Source organism: Fulmarus glacialis, unplaced genomic scaffold (assembly GCF_000690835.1).
Source record: "Fulmarus glacialis isolate BGI_N327 unplaced genomic scaffold, ASM69083v1 scaffold17627, whole genome shotgun sequence".
Lineage (NCBI taxonomy): Eukaryota > Metazoa > Chordata > Aves > Procellariiformes > Procellariidae > Fulmarus > Fulmarus glacialis.
The window spans coordinates 1-14,644 of NW_009222804.1; the positions used below are offsets into that span (position 1 = coordinate 1).

The following is a 14,644-nucleotide window of genomic DNA, read 5'->3' on the forward strand; positions in this document are numbered from 1 at the left end:
CCGGGAGAGGGGGAGACAGCAGGAGGGGCCCAGGCGGTGTCTGTGCGGGGGTGGGCTGGGTGCAGGTAAACCTACCGAAGCTGGCACGTCTTGTGTAAGGCAGCTACCTTAGCTACCCCCGGAGCGACCTGCCCCTCCACTGACACTCCTGGCAACTCGGGTTTTTCCACGTTAGTGTCCTGAATTGCATCTTAAACAATTGTGTCTGAATGCTTTTTTTTTTTTCCCCTGCGTATTTTTTAGTTGGATGCTGATAACTATGAGACTGATCCATGTCTGAAAGAGATTCGGAGAGCAGAAAATTATTCTTGGATGGATATAGTAACCATACATAAAGACAAGCTTCCAAATTACGAGGACAAGGTATGCGAGTCTTTGCTTTCAGTGAGGAATTGCACGCTGAGTCTACCACTAGAGTGTGCAGCCGGCTTCCTAACACCTGCACACCCTGAGCAGGGGCGCAGAGATGAGGTTTCCAGGTGTAAAATACATCCTATACTGAATCCTTGACATTAAAAAAGCAATTTTGATATTGTTTTAAAAATAGTAGCAAATACTTTTGCTTCTGTAGGTTACCTTGAAAGGTTTTAAGGACAGCTTCCATGATGGTGTCATTTCGAAACTGATTCCTACCAGCAGAACCCCACCAATGTTGATCTGTCTTCAGAGAGCCTCCCTGGGATGACGGCAGGTGGTTGCCAGCTGGGCATGGGCTTTGAAGGCTGTAACACCCTAATGGCTGCTTGCAAAATACGTCTTTTCAAAGTGAATGTTAACCTTATGGAATCGGAGGGATACATTCTCTGTACAATATTTTTTTACCTTGGGAAGCTGGTACCTTGGCTATTTAATAACAGCTGAATGTGAATGGTGCCAGGCTCTTAGATGAGCCTCCCAGGAGGAGCTTTCTTCTCCTGGCCTCCGGGTGGTGGTGTGTTGCTCTGACCTGAGGACAGCAATCCAGTGGCACTTCCATATTTTCATTAAATTGCCATTTACCAGTTTGTTTTAAGCCCATTGTGTTATACTGGTTTTAAGTTGATGAGAAGGTGAATTAGTTAGTAACTCGGGTTTCCTGGATAGGCTCTACCTGACACAAAGATGGGCCGTTATTGGCAGGGCATATGGACTTTTGCTCATTTTGCCATGCTGGATCAGTACTGGCTCAGGGACATCTGCACTAGTGTGGCAAAAGAGCATCCAGGCCTGAGCAGGTGATAGTACCTGGCATTGCGCTGCTCTCTGTGCACTAACCCACTCAGGTCTCTGAGCTTTTAAAGCATGTTTTGTTCTGTGCTGTGAAATGTACAAAGAATTCACCATTCTGGAAAAAACGAGAATGTTGCTGCTGCTGCCTGGGAGGAGAGAGCCCGGAGCTGGGACTCACTGTGTGGGGGCAGGTGCGACATGCTGTTTACATCAGATTGCTGTAGATTGCCCATGTTTGGCAATAACTGCATTTTCAAATACAGTTGTAGTAGCCTGTGGGGCTAATTCAACCCAACACCAGTGTAAAAGAAGGGGGATAATCTGTAGCTCTGTTTTTATTTTTTGCGTGTCAGGAAAAAAAAGCCACAAAATGATCAAACTGAACAACCGCAAGGACCAAATCATGTGGTGGGAAGTTTTACCCGCCTTTCTGTCAAAAGGATGCAGGCATTACTGTTATTCAGAGACTGGTCATGTGCAGCTATAGCTGCTGTTTCTTGTCTTCCAAAGGAAATTTAGCAGCCTACTTAAATGTGTCCTGAGACAGGGTCTGGCTGGCTGGATTGGCCATTTTAACCATGTTGGTCTCATCTGGTTAAATCACTGTGCAGTTACGCTTTGAAAGCCTTTGTCTGCTCTGCCACATGTTTCTACGAGTTTTCTTTGCAGTTTTTGTGTGTTCAGTAGTTTTAAGAGATACTTGCTATTCCTAGATAAAAACATTTTATGAAGAACATTTACACCTAGACGATGAAATTCGCTACATCTTAGATGGATCTGGCTATTTTGATGTTCGAGACAAGGATGACAAATGGATCCGGATTTCCATGCAAAAAGGAGACATGATAACCCTCCCTGCCGGCATATATCACCGATTTACACTGGATGAGAACGTATGTTGTTATAGATTACCATAAATTTTGATGACAAATCCATGCAAGTATATATCACATTAGTAACTACATGCCCTGAGACTTGCAGTTCATTAGCAAAGCATATTAAATATGAAGTAGGAATATGAAAAATACTAAATAATTCACAGCATCTGAACCTTTCATCTCCAGGTCACAAATCCAGTTTCCTTCCGTGAGCTGTAACTGCAAGTCATTGCCATGTGATATCCGTAGCATATCTTATGTGACAGCAGTGTGAGAGCCAAGCCCTGCGGCTGTCCCTCCCACAATTGCCCCTGCTGTCGGTTGAGGTGGAGATGGTGTAGATGGATCCTTCTGTGTTGCCTTGTTGTGTATCTTTGTGGGGATAGACAGAGCATATCTGTGTCCAGCAGTGGTGTTTTTCAGGAGTGCTAAATTCACCTTCAGGGCAAGAAGGATTTAAGAGTCCAGAGCCACTACTTGCAGCTAGCGTGTGCTAGACTGGATGCTGGGTTCACAGGAGGTGACCCGCTTTTGGAGCGTATTTTTGGCAATGGGATTGTGAGACTGGCACATGTAGTCCTATCTGTGTACCTTTCTTTGTGGGCTTTTATAAATATGTTTGTAATCTCAGCATTACCCTTGGAAAATGTGTGCTGTCTCTGGTGTGGCAAAATCCCATCTCTGGCGTAGTCATGAGAATGGTATAGTTTTGAATCAGCTGTCCAGATAGCAGTTATCATATATATATAAGGGATATGCTGCTTTGGTGAAAAACCTGACTTTGCATGTCTGCATTTTGAGACCCACAGTGAATCAGCTACAATTGCTAGTTTAAGGCTTTTTCTTTACACAGACAAAATGTCAGGGGTTATGGGTTGAATCTGCAAGAAGTCTTAAATGTTTGTCCACTTCAGGAGCTTTAGTCCAGAAGTGCCAACTTCAAAGTAAATTCTTTAGGTACTTCTAGAACCTTGCATTTTGCAGCTAAGTTCTTTAGGTACCTAACTTTATTCTTGATGTTGCTGAGCAGCTGGGTGCAAGATAAGCACTTAGCAGTGTTTACAAAATAGGTAGGGTCTAAACCTGTAGTGTAGTGGACAGAAGAGGAGAGGAGAGTTCCCTATAACTCAGTGGTTGGAGCACTTCTGCAGGATGTAAAATCCCGTTTTCTGCTGCCACAGCTGTACCTCGCACCTGGCATACTTCCGGTTAGCTGGTGGCAGGGGCTGTTCCTTTTCCTTTTGGAATCTGGGGACTTTTCACTTGGCATAGCATTATTTTTTGGCTGGTTTATGCACTCCCCATTCAGCTTTTATGGCTGTCACTTTGAAGCCTCTGGTATTCCTCAGTCATTGTGTAGCCATCTTGGGTATTCTGATGGCTGCTGTTTAACTAAGCAAGTAGGATTTAGATGCTGCATTGCTCAGTATTGTGGATCCAGCGCAAAATGATTTGCATAAGACAGGATTTTTTTGGTTTCTTTGAAACAGGGAGAAGCACTGTCTCTGCCCCGACCTAGAGGCGCTGGTTGTGACATAATATGTCACTGCATAGGTGCAAAATCTCCCACTGCAGTAGCTGGGAGCAGGAACAGCAGCATAGTGGTACAATTTTCTGGAGCATGTGAAGCTTTCGGTCCATCTTGAAATGGTTTCAAAAATTGCTCCAGAAGTGCAAATGAAACCATTAACTTCAGAATTAAGATCCCGTGGAAAGGAGCTTTTAAATTACTGTGACTTCCTGTTCTTTAACAGAATTACGTGAAGGCAATGAGGCTATTCGTTGGAGAACCCGTCTGGACAGCATACAACAGGCCAGCTGATGATTTTCCTGCTCGGAAACAGTATATGAAGTTTTTGGCTGAAGAAGCACAGTAATGGTGTCTGAGACCTGACAGGTGGAACAGTCTGAAGCCCTGTCAGAATAAATGTGACTGGTAGCTTTTCACTGATCAGAGTTCTTCTATTTACATATACACTTAGAATCACAGAATCATAGAAAAATTTAGGTTGAAAGGTCATTTGGAGGTCATCTAGTCCAACCCCCTACAAAGTACCAGGTCAACTTCAAAGCTAGACCAAGTTCCTCAAGACCTTGAGGTTTGGAAACCACCTGTGATGGAGGTTCCTTCCACAGCCTGTCTGGGTGCCCGTTCCAGCACTTAGCTGCTCTTGTGGGCAAGCATTTATTCTTCATGGCCAAATCCCTGGTCGCAGCTTGCGATTGTTGTCTCTTGCCCTTTCACTGAGTGCCTGAGAAGAGTATCACTCTGTCTTCTCCACAGTCCCTTCTATAGTGGGAAACTGTACTTAGGTCTCCTCTCAGCCTCCTCTTCTCCAGGCTAGACAAAGCAGTGTCCTTAGCTGGGCTTTCTGCACCCCAAGTTGTTAAGGAAGTTGTTCAACACATTTTGCCCTAGTTTGACTACTGAGCAATGTCCTGTGTAACCACCTGACAGTTAGACTTGAACCACTCATTGTTTTGAGCCCAATGGTCCAGAATTTTTTCACCCACCTTGTAGTTCATGTTCTCAGTCTGGCTACTGTGGGACACGCTGTTGAAAGCCTTGCTCTGGTCAAGGTGAGTGACATCCGCTGTTTCCCCTCTGCCACAGAGCCAGTCGTTGCCTCCTAGTTGGCAGTCAGGATGGTCAGGCAGAATGTGCCCCTGGTAAATTGGCGTTGACTGGTTGTTCCCCGTCACCTGGTATTTCATGTGCCCGGAACGGCTTCCGTAATGGCTTATTCTGTAATTTTCCTGGGGACAGAAGTGAGGCTGACCAGCCTGTAGTTCTCCAGATCCTCTTTCTCACCTTTTTGAAGGTGGCAGTATCATTTACCTTTTTCCGATCAAAAAGGTTTTCCTCATCTCCGTGACCTTTCAAAGATGCCAGCAGCCTTGCAGTGACATTAGCTTGTTGCATTTACAGTTGCTCAGGAATCCATTTTCTAACCTTTGTTTCCTTGATGTTTCTGGCAGGTGGAATTGGGAGAGGTGGGCTACATTAATATTCATTCTGCTCTGAATCCATGCTAATGAACTATGTAGGATTCTGGTTTTAATTAAAGAAAATAAACCCTGCTTCATTCTTGTCTAAAAATGTTCATAAGATAAATTTGCATAATCGGCATTTTAGTATGCAGCTTCCCAGGTTCTGCCCTGGTACATAAAGCTGTGGTTTTCTCTCAGTAAAATGTAGCAATTTGCTCTTATGAGTTATTAATAAAATTACTTTGACTTGGGTATGTTTGGGCGTTGGTTTGTTTGTTTCTTGTGCTGACATTAAGGACACATTGCACAACAGTGTTACTGTAATTGTTGATCAGCTTTTATTCCTGTTCAGTCTGTAACACAGGACAAATCATTAACTGTGTGCCTCAGTTTCTTTAGCTGTGAGATGGAGAAGAGTAGACTTAGACATGCTGATCCAGTTTTTACTAAATGCCTTGCGGTTATGCGGGACATGCAGCTCCTCAGCAATGGGCATCGAAGCATTTTGGTATGAATTTGCTCTTTACAATGACTAATTATATCAGCTAGGCAGATGTACTGCTTTCTCCAACTCTTCATGGATGAGGAGGAGAGCATGGGCTCTGCATTGATTGCAGCTTGTGTGCTGATTTCAGCTAGATACAATGCAAACTCCCGTCTTGCAGTTTCCTGAATAAACACAACTGTAGAAAGAAGACGAAACTTGGGCTTACGCGAGTTTTCCTAAGATAGCAGACGGTAGGTAATTGATCTTTCCCACTGTTCTTCCTTATGGGTATGCAACACAGCCCTTCTTCTGGAGGCAATAATGTTTTCCTCGTTTTGTAGCAGCATTACTTTTACCCATTTCTAGGTGCTTTATTTCTTTAAAAGTGCTTCTGAAAACAAAGTTGCAATTTTGCAGTGAAACTGCACTAGCTTTTATCTTAAAAGTTGGAAAAGGTGAGTAAAAAAGGCATGTATTTCCTGCCTTAGGGTCTTGGGTTGCAAGCTGGATGAGATGCCAGTGGAGGCTCAGTTTGTGGGAGGGGGCGCAGGCACAACCTATGCTTGCAAAATGCAAGCCCATGCAGCACTCCATTCAGCCTGTACTGGCTTTTGTGCAGTGGTTGAAAAATCAGTGCTACTAGCAAATGCAAAGTTTAACTACAGTTAGACACGCACCATCGGGGAGGCTTGCATGGATGCTGTGCTGTGCCATGTCATGTGCCTCACCGGTTCAGGGATTTGTGTGTCACTTGCCTGGAAGCAGCACTAGAGTGTCCTCTTGTACAGCACACTAGGGCATCCTGGTCCCAGTATAAACTTTGGGGATTTTTTTAAAGTACAGCTGCAGGAATAAATGACAGTTACTGCCTGTGGCAAGTCTTATTTCTTTGACTTCTATGCCACAGAAAATTGTGTTTCCAAATGTAAAGTAAAATGACTGCTTTCTCCTCAGGTATCAGTCCCTGGTATCCAATCTAATTCATCCTCCTTCTGTTTTTTTTTCTTCTTTTTTTAACAGAAGTGAACATGAGACTGTTCATTCCTCCTATTGGGCTCGCCATTTTGATCTCTCTCTGTGCAAAAGGAGCAGCGGAGGCAGCGGTGTGGGCTTTCAGGAACCCCATTTACAGCACAGCCATCCCATAAGAGACTGGGGGAGCGACTGGGAAGAGAGAGCAGGTAACACACCCTCCTCAGGAGAAATTTACAGTTCGGAGGCAGTGATGAGGGATGGACAGTAAAGCGGCTGCCTGCAGCGATGGCTTTCAACAGCTCACTGATGTAGGGTGTGACCTGGGAAGCAGGACTGAACCACCTTGTTTTGTTGCCTCTCTGGAGGAATATATACACGCGGTACAGCTCCCATCTCCTGGCTGTCGAGAATAACACACGATCACACCGCTGACAATCATTCATCATTTTCATAGCACAATGCATTCTGCTGCTGAGAGGTGGCGGGGGCTGTGGGGGTCTTACTGTCAATGCTTTTGAGTCCATGCCCTTTAGTGCTATAGGTGTCTTTGAAAGGATGAAAGCTTTGCTCTCCAAAAGTGTTTTTTGTCAGCCAGGAAAAAAGCAATTTGGGGCTGGTATAAAGATTCTACACCTGTGAAGAGATTGCATAGGAGATTACACTGGGAGGAAACAGCTGGGCAGAAAAAATGTTAATATTAACAGAAAACACTCCAGAGAGTGGAAAGGAGAGAGGGAGAACATACTGTTCCTTCAGATGAAAAACGCAGTTTATTTTCATGGTGATTTTTTGTGTTTGTTTTTTTTCTTCTTCCCTCCCCCCCATCTAAAAGTGCAAAGTCAAATTTATTTTAGTCCAAAAACATGAGTCTGTTTTACTGCAGCTAGTGGAAAATCTCAGTGCATTGATGTAGTATGAAAATTTATGTAAGTGGTTCCAGTAACATCGCCTTGGCAGCATTAACTCAGGCAAGGGGAATATTTCAGCTCCTCCAAGATTAGAGTTTAAAAAAAATGGTAGGAGAAATGGTACTGAATTGAGGGGTCTGAAGATAGCTTTTTTTTTTTTTGATACCTACGTATTATTTTCTACTTTAATCCAAATTTTTCCCAAGTGGTGTGTATCTCAGTTTCTCATGACCAGCTTGAGAGAGCAGTGGCCTTGTTTTCTGCAAGTAAACTATAAGAAAGCTGTGGATGGTCAGAGGGCTTTTTAATAAATCAGGTGGGCAACCAGATGGCTGCAAAGTCTGTGATGCTGCCCTCCCTTGTTATGTGTCCTGGGGCAAATGTCCTTGGCTGGATATCTTAATGCAAAGACATTTCACATCCAGTTAGTAGTTAACTAGTAACATCCACACCAGGCACTTAGGGGTGCCTACAAACGGGTGAAGGGAAATGCTGACGGTGAGGGGTGTCTCGCCCTGGGCTGCCAAGAGCAGGGGCTGTGCTGCTTCCCAGCAGCTGCAGGAGATGGTAGCTGCCTGTCCTGGTTGCTGAACTTGACAGGTACGAAATCTTTGTGCACTCAGAGCATCAGGTCCTACTGGCAGAAGAGGCACTCTCCTGCCTGGTTTCTGACTCCAGGATTTAGCTTGAACTAGGAACTTAGGAGAAGGGACGGTTTCCTGACAAAGGCAATCATTTAATATCAGCCGGCAGATGCCACTGCACATAAAGACTGAGGTGGCAGCTGAGCACTGCTTTGAAGAATATCCTTAGTAGCCAAATCTTGGATTTAGATATTGGCCAGGCACAGGCTGTGGACCTGACCTGTGCTGTGCTCGAAAATTACCTCATCTGTTTGGGTGTCTTCCCTGTGAAAACAATAGAAATTCTCAGGTTCCCTTCCCTCTCCCCAAAATAGGGTCACTGCCAGTTGTCTTCTGTTTCCTGAAGCCAAATAAGCATATCAACTCCTTGGGGGATGAATTAGTGTTACAATTTAAATATTCCTGGCTCAGAGATCCAGATTTGATCTGATTTGCTGCACTCATCGTGACTTTATAGTTTGAGTCCCAAAAGTGTGTTTGCAGTAATGTACTCTGCTATACCTGCAATTTGAAAAACCTATTTTTTACGCAACCGAGTCACTAGCTCTCATTTTTTATTAATTGTATAAATACCCAGATAAGGCAAGAAGCAAAATTTTGAAAACCAAAACGCTTGGGGAAAGATTCAGCAGTGAAAGGGCTGTGGATCTCTTTCAGTGCTGGCTTCCCCCAGTTCTCTCTGGCATACCTGTGCTAATTTTGAAGAGTGCTCCTCCCTTTCATTGCCTTCTATGCTGCTTCTCAGGGTACTGATTAATAACTGTTGTGCCTGTCAATGAGCCACATCAGCTGGCAGAAAATTGGGCTGGGTATGCTCTGTGCCTCTGTGGTGCTCCGGGATTGCCTTTGTCTGCGGACACGGCCCTGAGCAGCCGAGCTGAGCTCTAGGCTGTGGTTTCCCCTGTGATCGCAGGCATTTGAGCCTGGAGAATTTGATTTGGGTCCACCCTCAGGCTTATTTTTTTTTCCAAATGATTCAGGCAACTTAAAGCTGACCCGCTGTTGGTGTGAAAGAGGGAAGCTGTTCTTGGTGGTGCTGTAGCAAGGGGACACAAAGCGGTGGCTGGGTTATGCACGGGCTGCTACCGTAGCCCCGGGCTGGGCTGGGGCTCAGTCCTGCTGCCTGACACTGGAGTGTGTGCCAGCAACTGAAATACTTGCTCACACCCTGCACTGCAAATAGTGGGTTATTTTTTATAAACAGCTCTAATAATTCTATTCTGCAGCTTTTTATTCAGTATTTTCAGTTTAGCACTGACAGTTTTGACAATTTTTCAAAGCCAGAGAGGAACCTTCTCCCTCCTTCCTTCCCTGCCTTAAGCAAGTAATATCCCATTTTTTCTCTCTTTGTGGGCAAATTACAAGCCCTTGTTGCTGGCTTTCAGATGGATTCATTTTAATTACTTCATACATAATAAACATCTGCAAATGACTGCACAAAGCTAAGACAGGATCAGGTGTTGATCTAGAACAGCTTGGATAAAGTGGCACCTGGGTCCTCCTCCCCATCCGCACCTTTCTGTTCCTCCATAACACCAGGACTGTGACCATCTCACACACCCCTTGAAAATGAGAATCTCTAAATTTGTCATTCCCAAGCTGACTAGAAGAACTAAGCAGAAAGCAGCTTTCCACTATCGTTGCCTGCAAGTTAGTGCTGGAACTTGTTTGCATTCAGCGCTACTGAGCTGCTAAAAACTCTGTGCGGGTTCTGACAATGTAAAGTACCGCACTGGTAAAATATGTTTTTCCCGCCAATGTTTTATTAAGTGGGTAGAAAGCACGGTGGAAGGCATCTTCCTTTGAGCTTGTATGATAGGTATGAGCTAGTGGATAAAATCCACCTTGTTCTAACATCTTCAGTTTCCCTGGCCTTTGCTCAGGACAGCCTCAGAGAGGCTGACTCTGGCTGCTGTGGTTCTATCTATTTGGAATAAATTTAATTCTATATTTGATGCTTCAGTCCTGTTTTCACACATTTCTTGATTGCAAGTTGGAGCGGAGAGGGAATGTATGTTTCTCACTACAGCTAAATACGACTGGAGATGGGCGTACCATACATCTTGCAATCTTCTTTTGGATGGCTACAATGCATGCAGTTGATTAAGTGCATCAGCTGATACACAAATCAGACAGACATAACTTAGCTATGCATGCAGACTATACCCCGCTTATTCCTCTCTCCAATTTGATTTGCGAGACACCTGCAGCAAAGGCTTCAGAAAAGGATTGACTCTCTACCACTTCTTAGACCACTGTAGTGCAGAAAACCTGGCAGCCTACCCAGGTGGGGTGGTTATTCCCAGCATATCCTTGTGTTGAAAGCCTCAGGATGAAGATGAACCTGAAGAGGGTGTTTGCTGGCTTGGTGAGTTTTTCCACTGGGTCAGTGAGCTCATCCAGCTTGTGCACGGCTGCACGAGTGCTCTTGCTGACATGAAAGATGGGGTAGGTTGGAGGAACAATCATCCTTTCCAGTACGCTGGCTGAAGTCCACTGTGGAGTTTCAGGGATGTCTGCACATCCTTCTGGGGAACATTTAATGGGTCCAGTCCAAAAAATGAGGCACCAGGAAAATGTAAATGAGCAGCTGGTTAGGGGATGCCATTATCACCTGAACTGCAGTTAGGTACTAGAATGGCAGATAGATGCCTAAGTCCTTTTGAGGATCAGGGTCTCTGTGCATAATGCAACTATCTGAATGTCTGAAGTGAAGCTTCTTTGCTCCTCTTTTAATAAGAGGAAATTTAAATGCAAAACTTCTGTTAAGGCACATTAAGTTTTAAGACGAATACAACCATCAGCTCATTCAGGCTATACTTTCCACAGCTTTTCTCACTTAGCCAGATGACACGTGCATGCTGTGTTTTAGAACTGAGCTCTGCCCTCATTTACACCAGGAACCCTCATTAAATTCAGCTGAATTCATTGAATTTAACAGGATTGCCTGGTGTAATTAATGTTTTGAGGACAAATTTTGTCCTTAGCTTTAATGCTTTAACACCATATACAGCATTCAGATGTGTAACTGGCTGAATATAGGAAATTCAAATACTTAACTCGTATATATGTTAAATCCAAACCGTAAAGTGACATTGACAGTCTTTCTTGCCTTTTATAAACAGTTAACAATTTGCATACATCCAGCAGTGATAATATGCCTTTGCATTTAAATTTTAATTATTCTGCAAGTCTTCCAGGATGTCACTTGTTTAATGGCTCACTGAGCTTAGAGGTCACCCAGTCCAAGTCTCCTCTACTGGCATTTTTATCTGAGTAAAAGCTTCTACTAATAAGAACACAGCAAACACACTGCAGTGAGACCTGTGTAGTAACACATATGAATTAGAAATTAGAGAAACTTGGAGAACAGGGGATTATGTTTTCAGTGTATTTCTTTTTTAATGGTTATTTGACTCTGACTGGGACCATAAATTTTTATTCTCTGCCGATCAGAACACAGGCTGTCTTTTACATGTGCAGTGAGTATAAGGCACTACTGAATCAAGAAAGGAAGCATTTTACTGTAAAGATTGGAAAGAGGCAAGTGGCTTCAGCATGCTAGATGATGGTGGATCACGCTACTTTCACTTAGGATTGGAAAAGACAAATCAACCTTCCTGACAGCATAGACTATAGTATAACAATATAACGTGACACCTGACCTTCAGCTAAATGCATGGGAATCCCTATTATGAGATATTAATTTACATATCATTGTATAATTTTTTTAACTGGAATTACAGAATCACAGAATGGTTTGGGTTGGAAGGGACCTTTGAAGAGCATCTACTCCAACCCCCCTGCTATGAGCAGGGACATCTTCCGCTAGATCAGGTTGCTCAAAGCCCCATCCAACCTGACCTTGAACACTTCCAATGATGGGGCATCCACAGCTTTTCTGGGCAACCCGTTCCAGTGTCTCACCACCCTCACTGTAAATAATTTCTTCCTTATGTCCAATCTAAATCTTTCAGTTTAAAACTGTTATCCCTCGTCCTGTCACTACATGTCCTGGTAAATTGTTCAGTGCTCTCAAAGTCTTTGAGAACAATGGTGGTTACATACCAGGATTTCTTTCTATCTCCTAAGAAACCCCATGCCCAAGAAAAGTGACCTATGCTGGAGAAAACATACTACTAAAATTACTTATACTGAGTAGAGTGAGTAACATACTGGATCAATTAATAGTTGTGACAAACTGAAAACTACACAGATTTCAACTCAGTTATGATGACGTAAACTGAGAATTTGTCCAATTACTGTTAAACCTTGTCTAAAATCATAGCAATATTTAGAACAAATGTAAAACCTCACAAAGAGTAATGCAAAAGTAACTACTTTTATTTCACTGTATTTTAATAGTCACTAAAGATATGTAAATGGTGTTCAAACCCAACTGAAACAGGTGGTGCTGAATCTTTCATTTTTGAGGTTAGTAGTGGTACCTTAGGACAAGTCTACCCAGGTGCTCCACAGATCCAGCTGTGGAACCTAGAGGCCAAGCCAGAAACAAATACCAACTGATTTAATTTTTTTCAGTTGATTGGTATATAACTAGCCATTGTTTCAGTGTACAAGTATGACCTGTAAAACATATATTCTGTAAAAATAGAACAAATGCTCTCTCTGTATGAGAAAAGCTGTAGAGTTACATCTTTTGAGGTGACTGGTGATTTTTAGGCATCCTCATTTTTTTTTGCATGTCTACCTTGCAGCAGTTTTCAAACAACCTGATTTTTGAGGACAACTGTTTGACCCCTGTACAGTTATCTCCAGTTGGACAAGCATAAAAATGAGTTATTACTTAAAAATACAAGTGGGGGTACTTAAAGACAGTGAGAATTAAATGATGGATGTGGTATAAAAAAATGTAACCAATACAGTTACAGAATTGTCCCATGGCAGTGATTCATGACAAGAAGCTATTCCAATTGCTAAACATTAAATCTCAAAACAAATAAAAAAAGAAACAATAAACAGATGTATATATTGTATTCATGTACAAGGAATGGGAGTATCTGGACTGAATCTTTACAAGACAGATGTAGGGAGAAATGTGGGCAGAGACGTGAAATACACCAATACCACAGTGGTACTGCGATTCCAAAAACCCGTGTTCCAAGGGATGCCAAAATCACTGTATGCTGATACTGTGGCATCAATAACTGCTTTGTGCCCTGCTCTGCATCACCCCATTTGCTTCCACTCTGTGTGGCCTAGCCCTTGGATACCTCTGCCTCAGTCTCTCCATCCTTTTCCCTGGGAAATACTTTCTGCAGTGTTTTTACCTGTAACGGGAAAGGAGAGGAACTGAGCTGAAATGGGTTGTGTTTCCGCGCTGCCTAACTGGCAGTGCTGCTTTTTCTACCCAGCAGAATGTCAGAGTGGAGCAGCGATGCCTGACTACACTGAGAGGAATCTACAGGCTCTAGGGTAGGCATGAGTAAGCTGTAACATCATAAGCACTGAAATACACATGCCCAAGTTAAGCGGTTCCTAGAACAACCTTGTGGCACTTGCTGGTGACATCCAAGTAGAGATGTTGGCCAGAGAGTGGGAGAGAGGAAAAAAGTATTGAAGCAAGCATTAGTTTGGGAATAGAGAGATCCTCCCATGCATAGCTTTCCAGAATCCAAATGCTTTAATGGTATCACAAAACCAAGAAGGTATAGGGAGACCATTTAGTATCATTCAGATGATATAGTTCCTCATACTGTGGGAAATTCATACTGTGGGGGATTGTATGACTCCGTCACATACCGTCTGGACATGCTCCTGGGCAACCTGCTTTAGGTGGCCTGGCCTGATTGGGGTGTTGGACCAGATGACCTCCAGCGGTCCCTTCCAACCTCAGCGATGCTGTGATTCTGTGTGGTGGTTATCAAGTGACCTCCTTTAAGAGCAGTGGACATACAAAGGTGCAATACTCAATAGTTTGATGGGGGCAAAATGAGACACACAGTAGAAGCAAGTGAAGAGAAGTGCATTCAGAATTTCATTTCTATAATACACATACTGCTACTCTGTCAGTAACTCTTAGCTGATGAAATTAGCTCATGTGATTTGCTCACTAATTACTGAAAAACTGTAACAATCACCAAGACAATATAAGGTCAAATTCTCTTTTTCTTATAAAAAGAATCTGAGTAATTGACTGTCTGTCTATATAGTACACCGTAATGAAGAATAACTAAACAGTAACAGACTTGTAGGGATGAAGCTGGCTCTAGGTCAGCACAAAGTCTTCACAATGATAGGATTGTTAGAGACCACAGGTTTTGCCACTGAATATTCATAATTGAATAGATTTTATTTCACATTTACACATTAGCAAGAGTATATACAATTTAAAAAAATCAGCCTTGCTGGAAAAGATTAGTTGGAAATTATCTATCCTAACTTGAGACACTGAGTATTAAAGCTATCACCCTCTTTGATAGCTACAGCCTCTAAAAGTGCCTGCTTCTTCTGCATACTGCGAGATGACTCCAGTTCATACATAGTTGTCAAGTTGAAGAGAACACTCTCATGTAGGTAGTGTTTAGGGTC

At 43.1% G+C, this 14,644-nt stretch overlaps 2 protein-coding genes across 2 annotated transcripts in view; one reads left to right on the forward strand and one right to left on the reverse strand.

The window, feature by feature from the left end:
* Positions 1-243: 243 nt before the first annotated feature.
* Positions 244-4,249, forward strand: ADI1 (acireductone dioxygenase 1; the record flags this gene model as incomplete). The annotated part of the gene is made up of 3 exons (XM_009581591.1): positions 244-363; positions 1,923-2,102; positions 3,842-4,249. Coding segments are annotated over 3 exons (423 nt in total), but the record flags the coding sequence as incomplete, so codon positions are not given.
* A 10,137-nt stretch (positions 4,250-14,386) lies between these two features.
* The window catches only part of TRAPPC12 (trafficking protein particle complex 12), a 30,204-nt gene continuing 29,946 nt past the window's right edge, over positions 14,387-14,644 (reverse strand). Inside the window, 1 exon segment of the mRNA XM_009581592.1 lies at positions 14,387-14,644. This exon segment is cut by the window's right edge and continues 14 nt beyond it. Within this exon segment, the coding sequence (XP_009579887.1) occupies positions 14,486-14,644 (159 nt within the window). The 3' untranslated portion in view covers positions 14,387-14,485.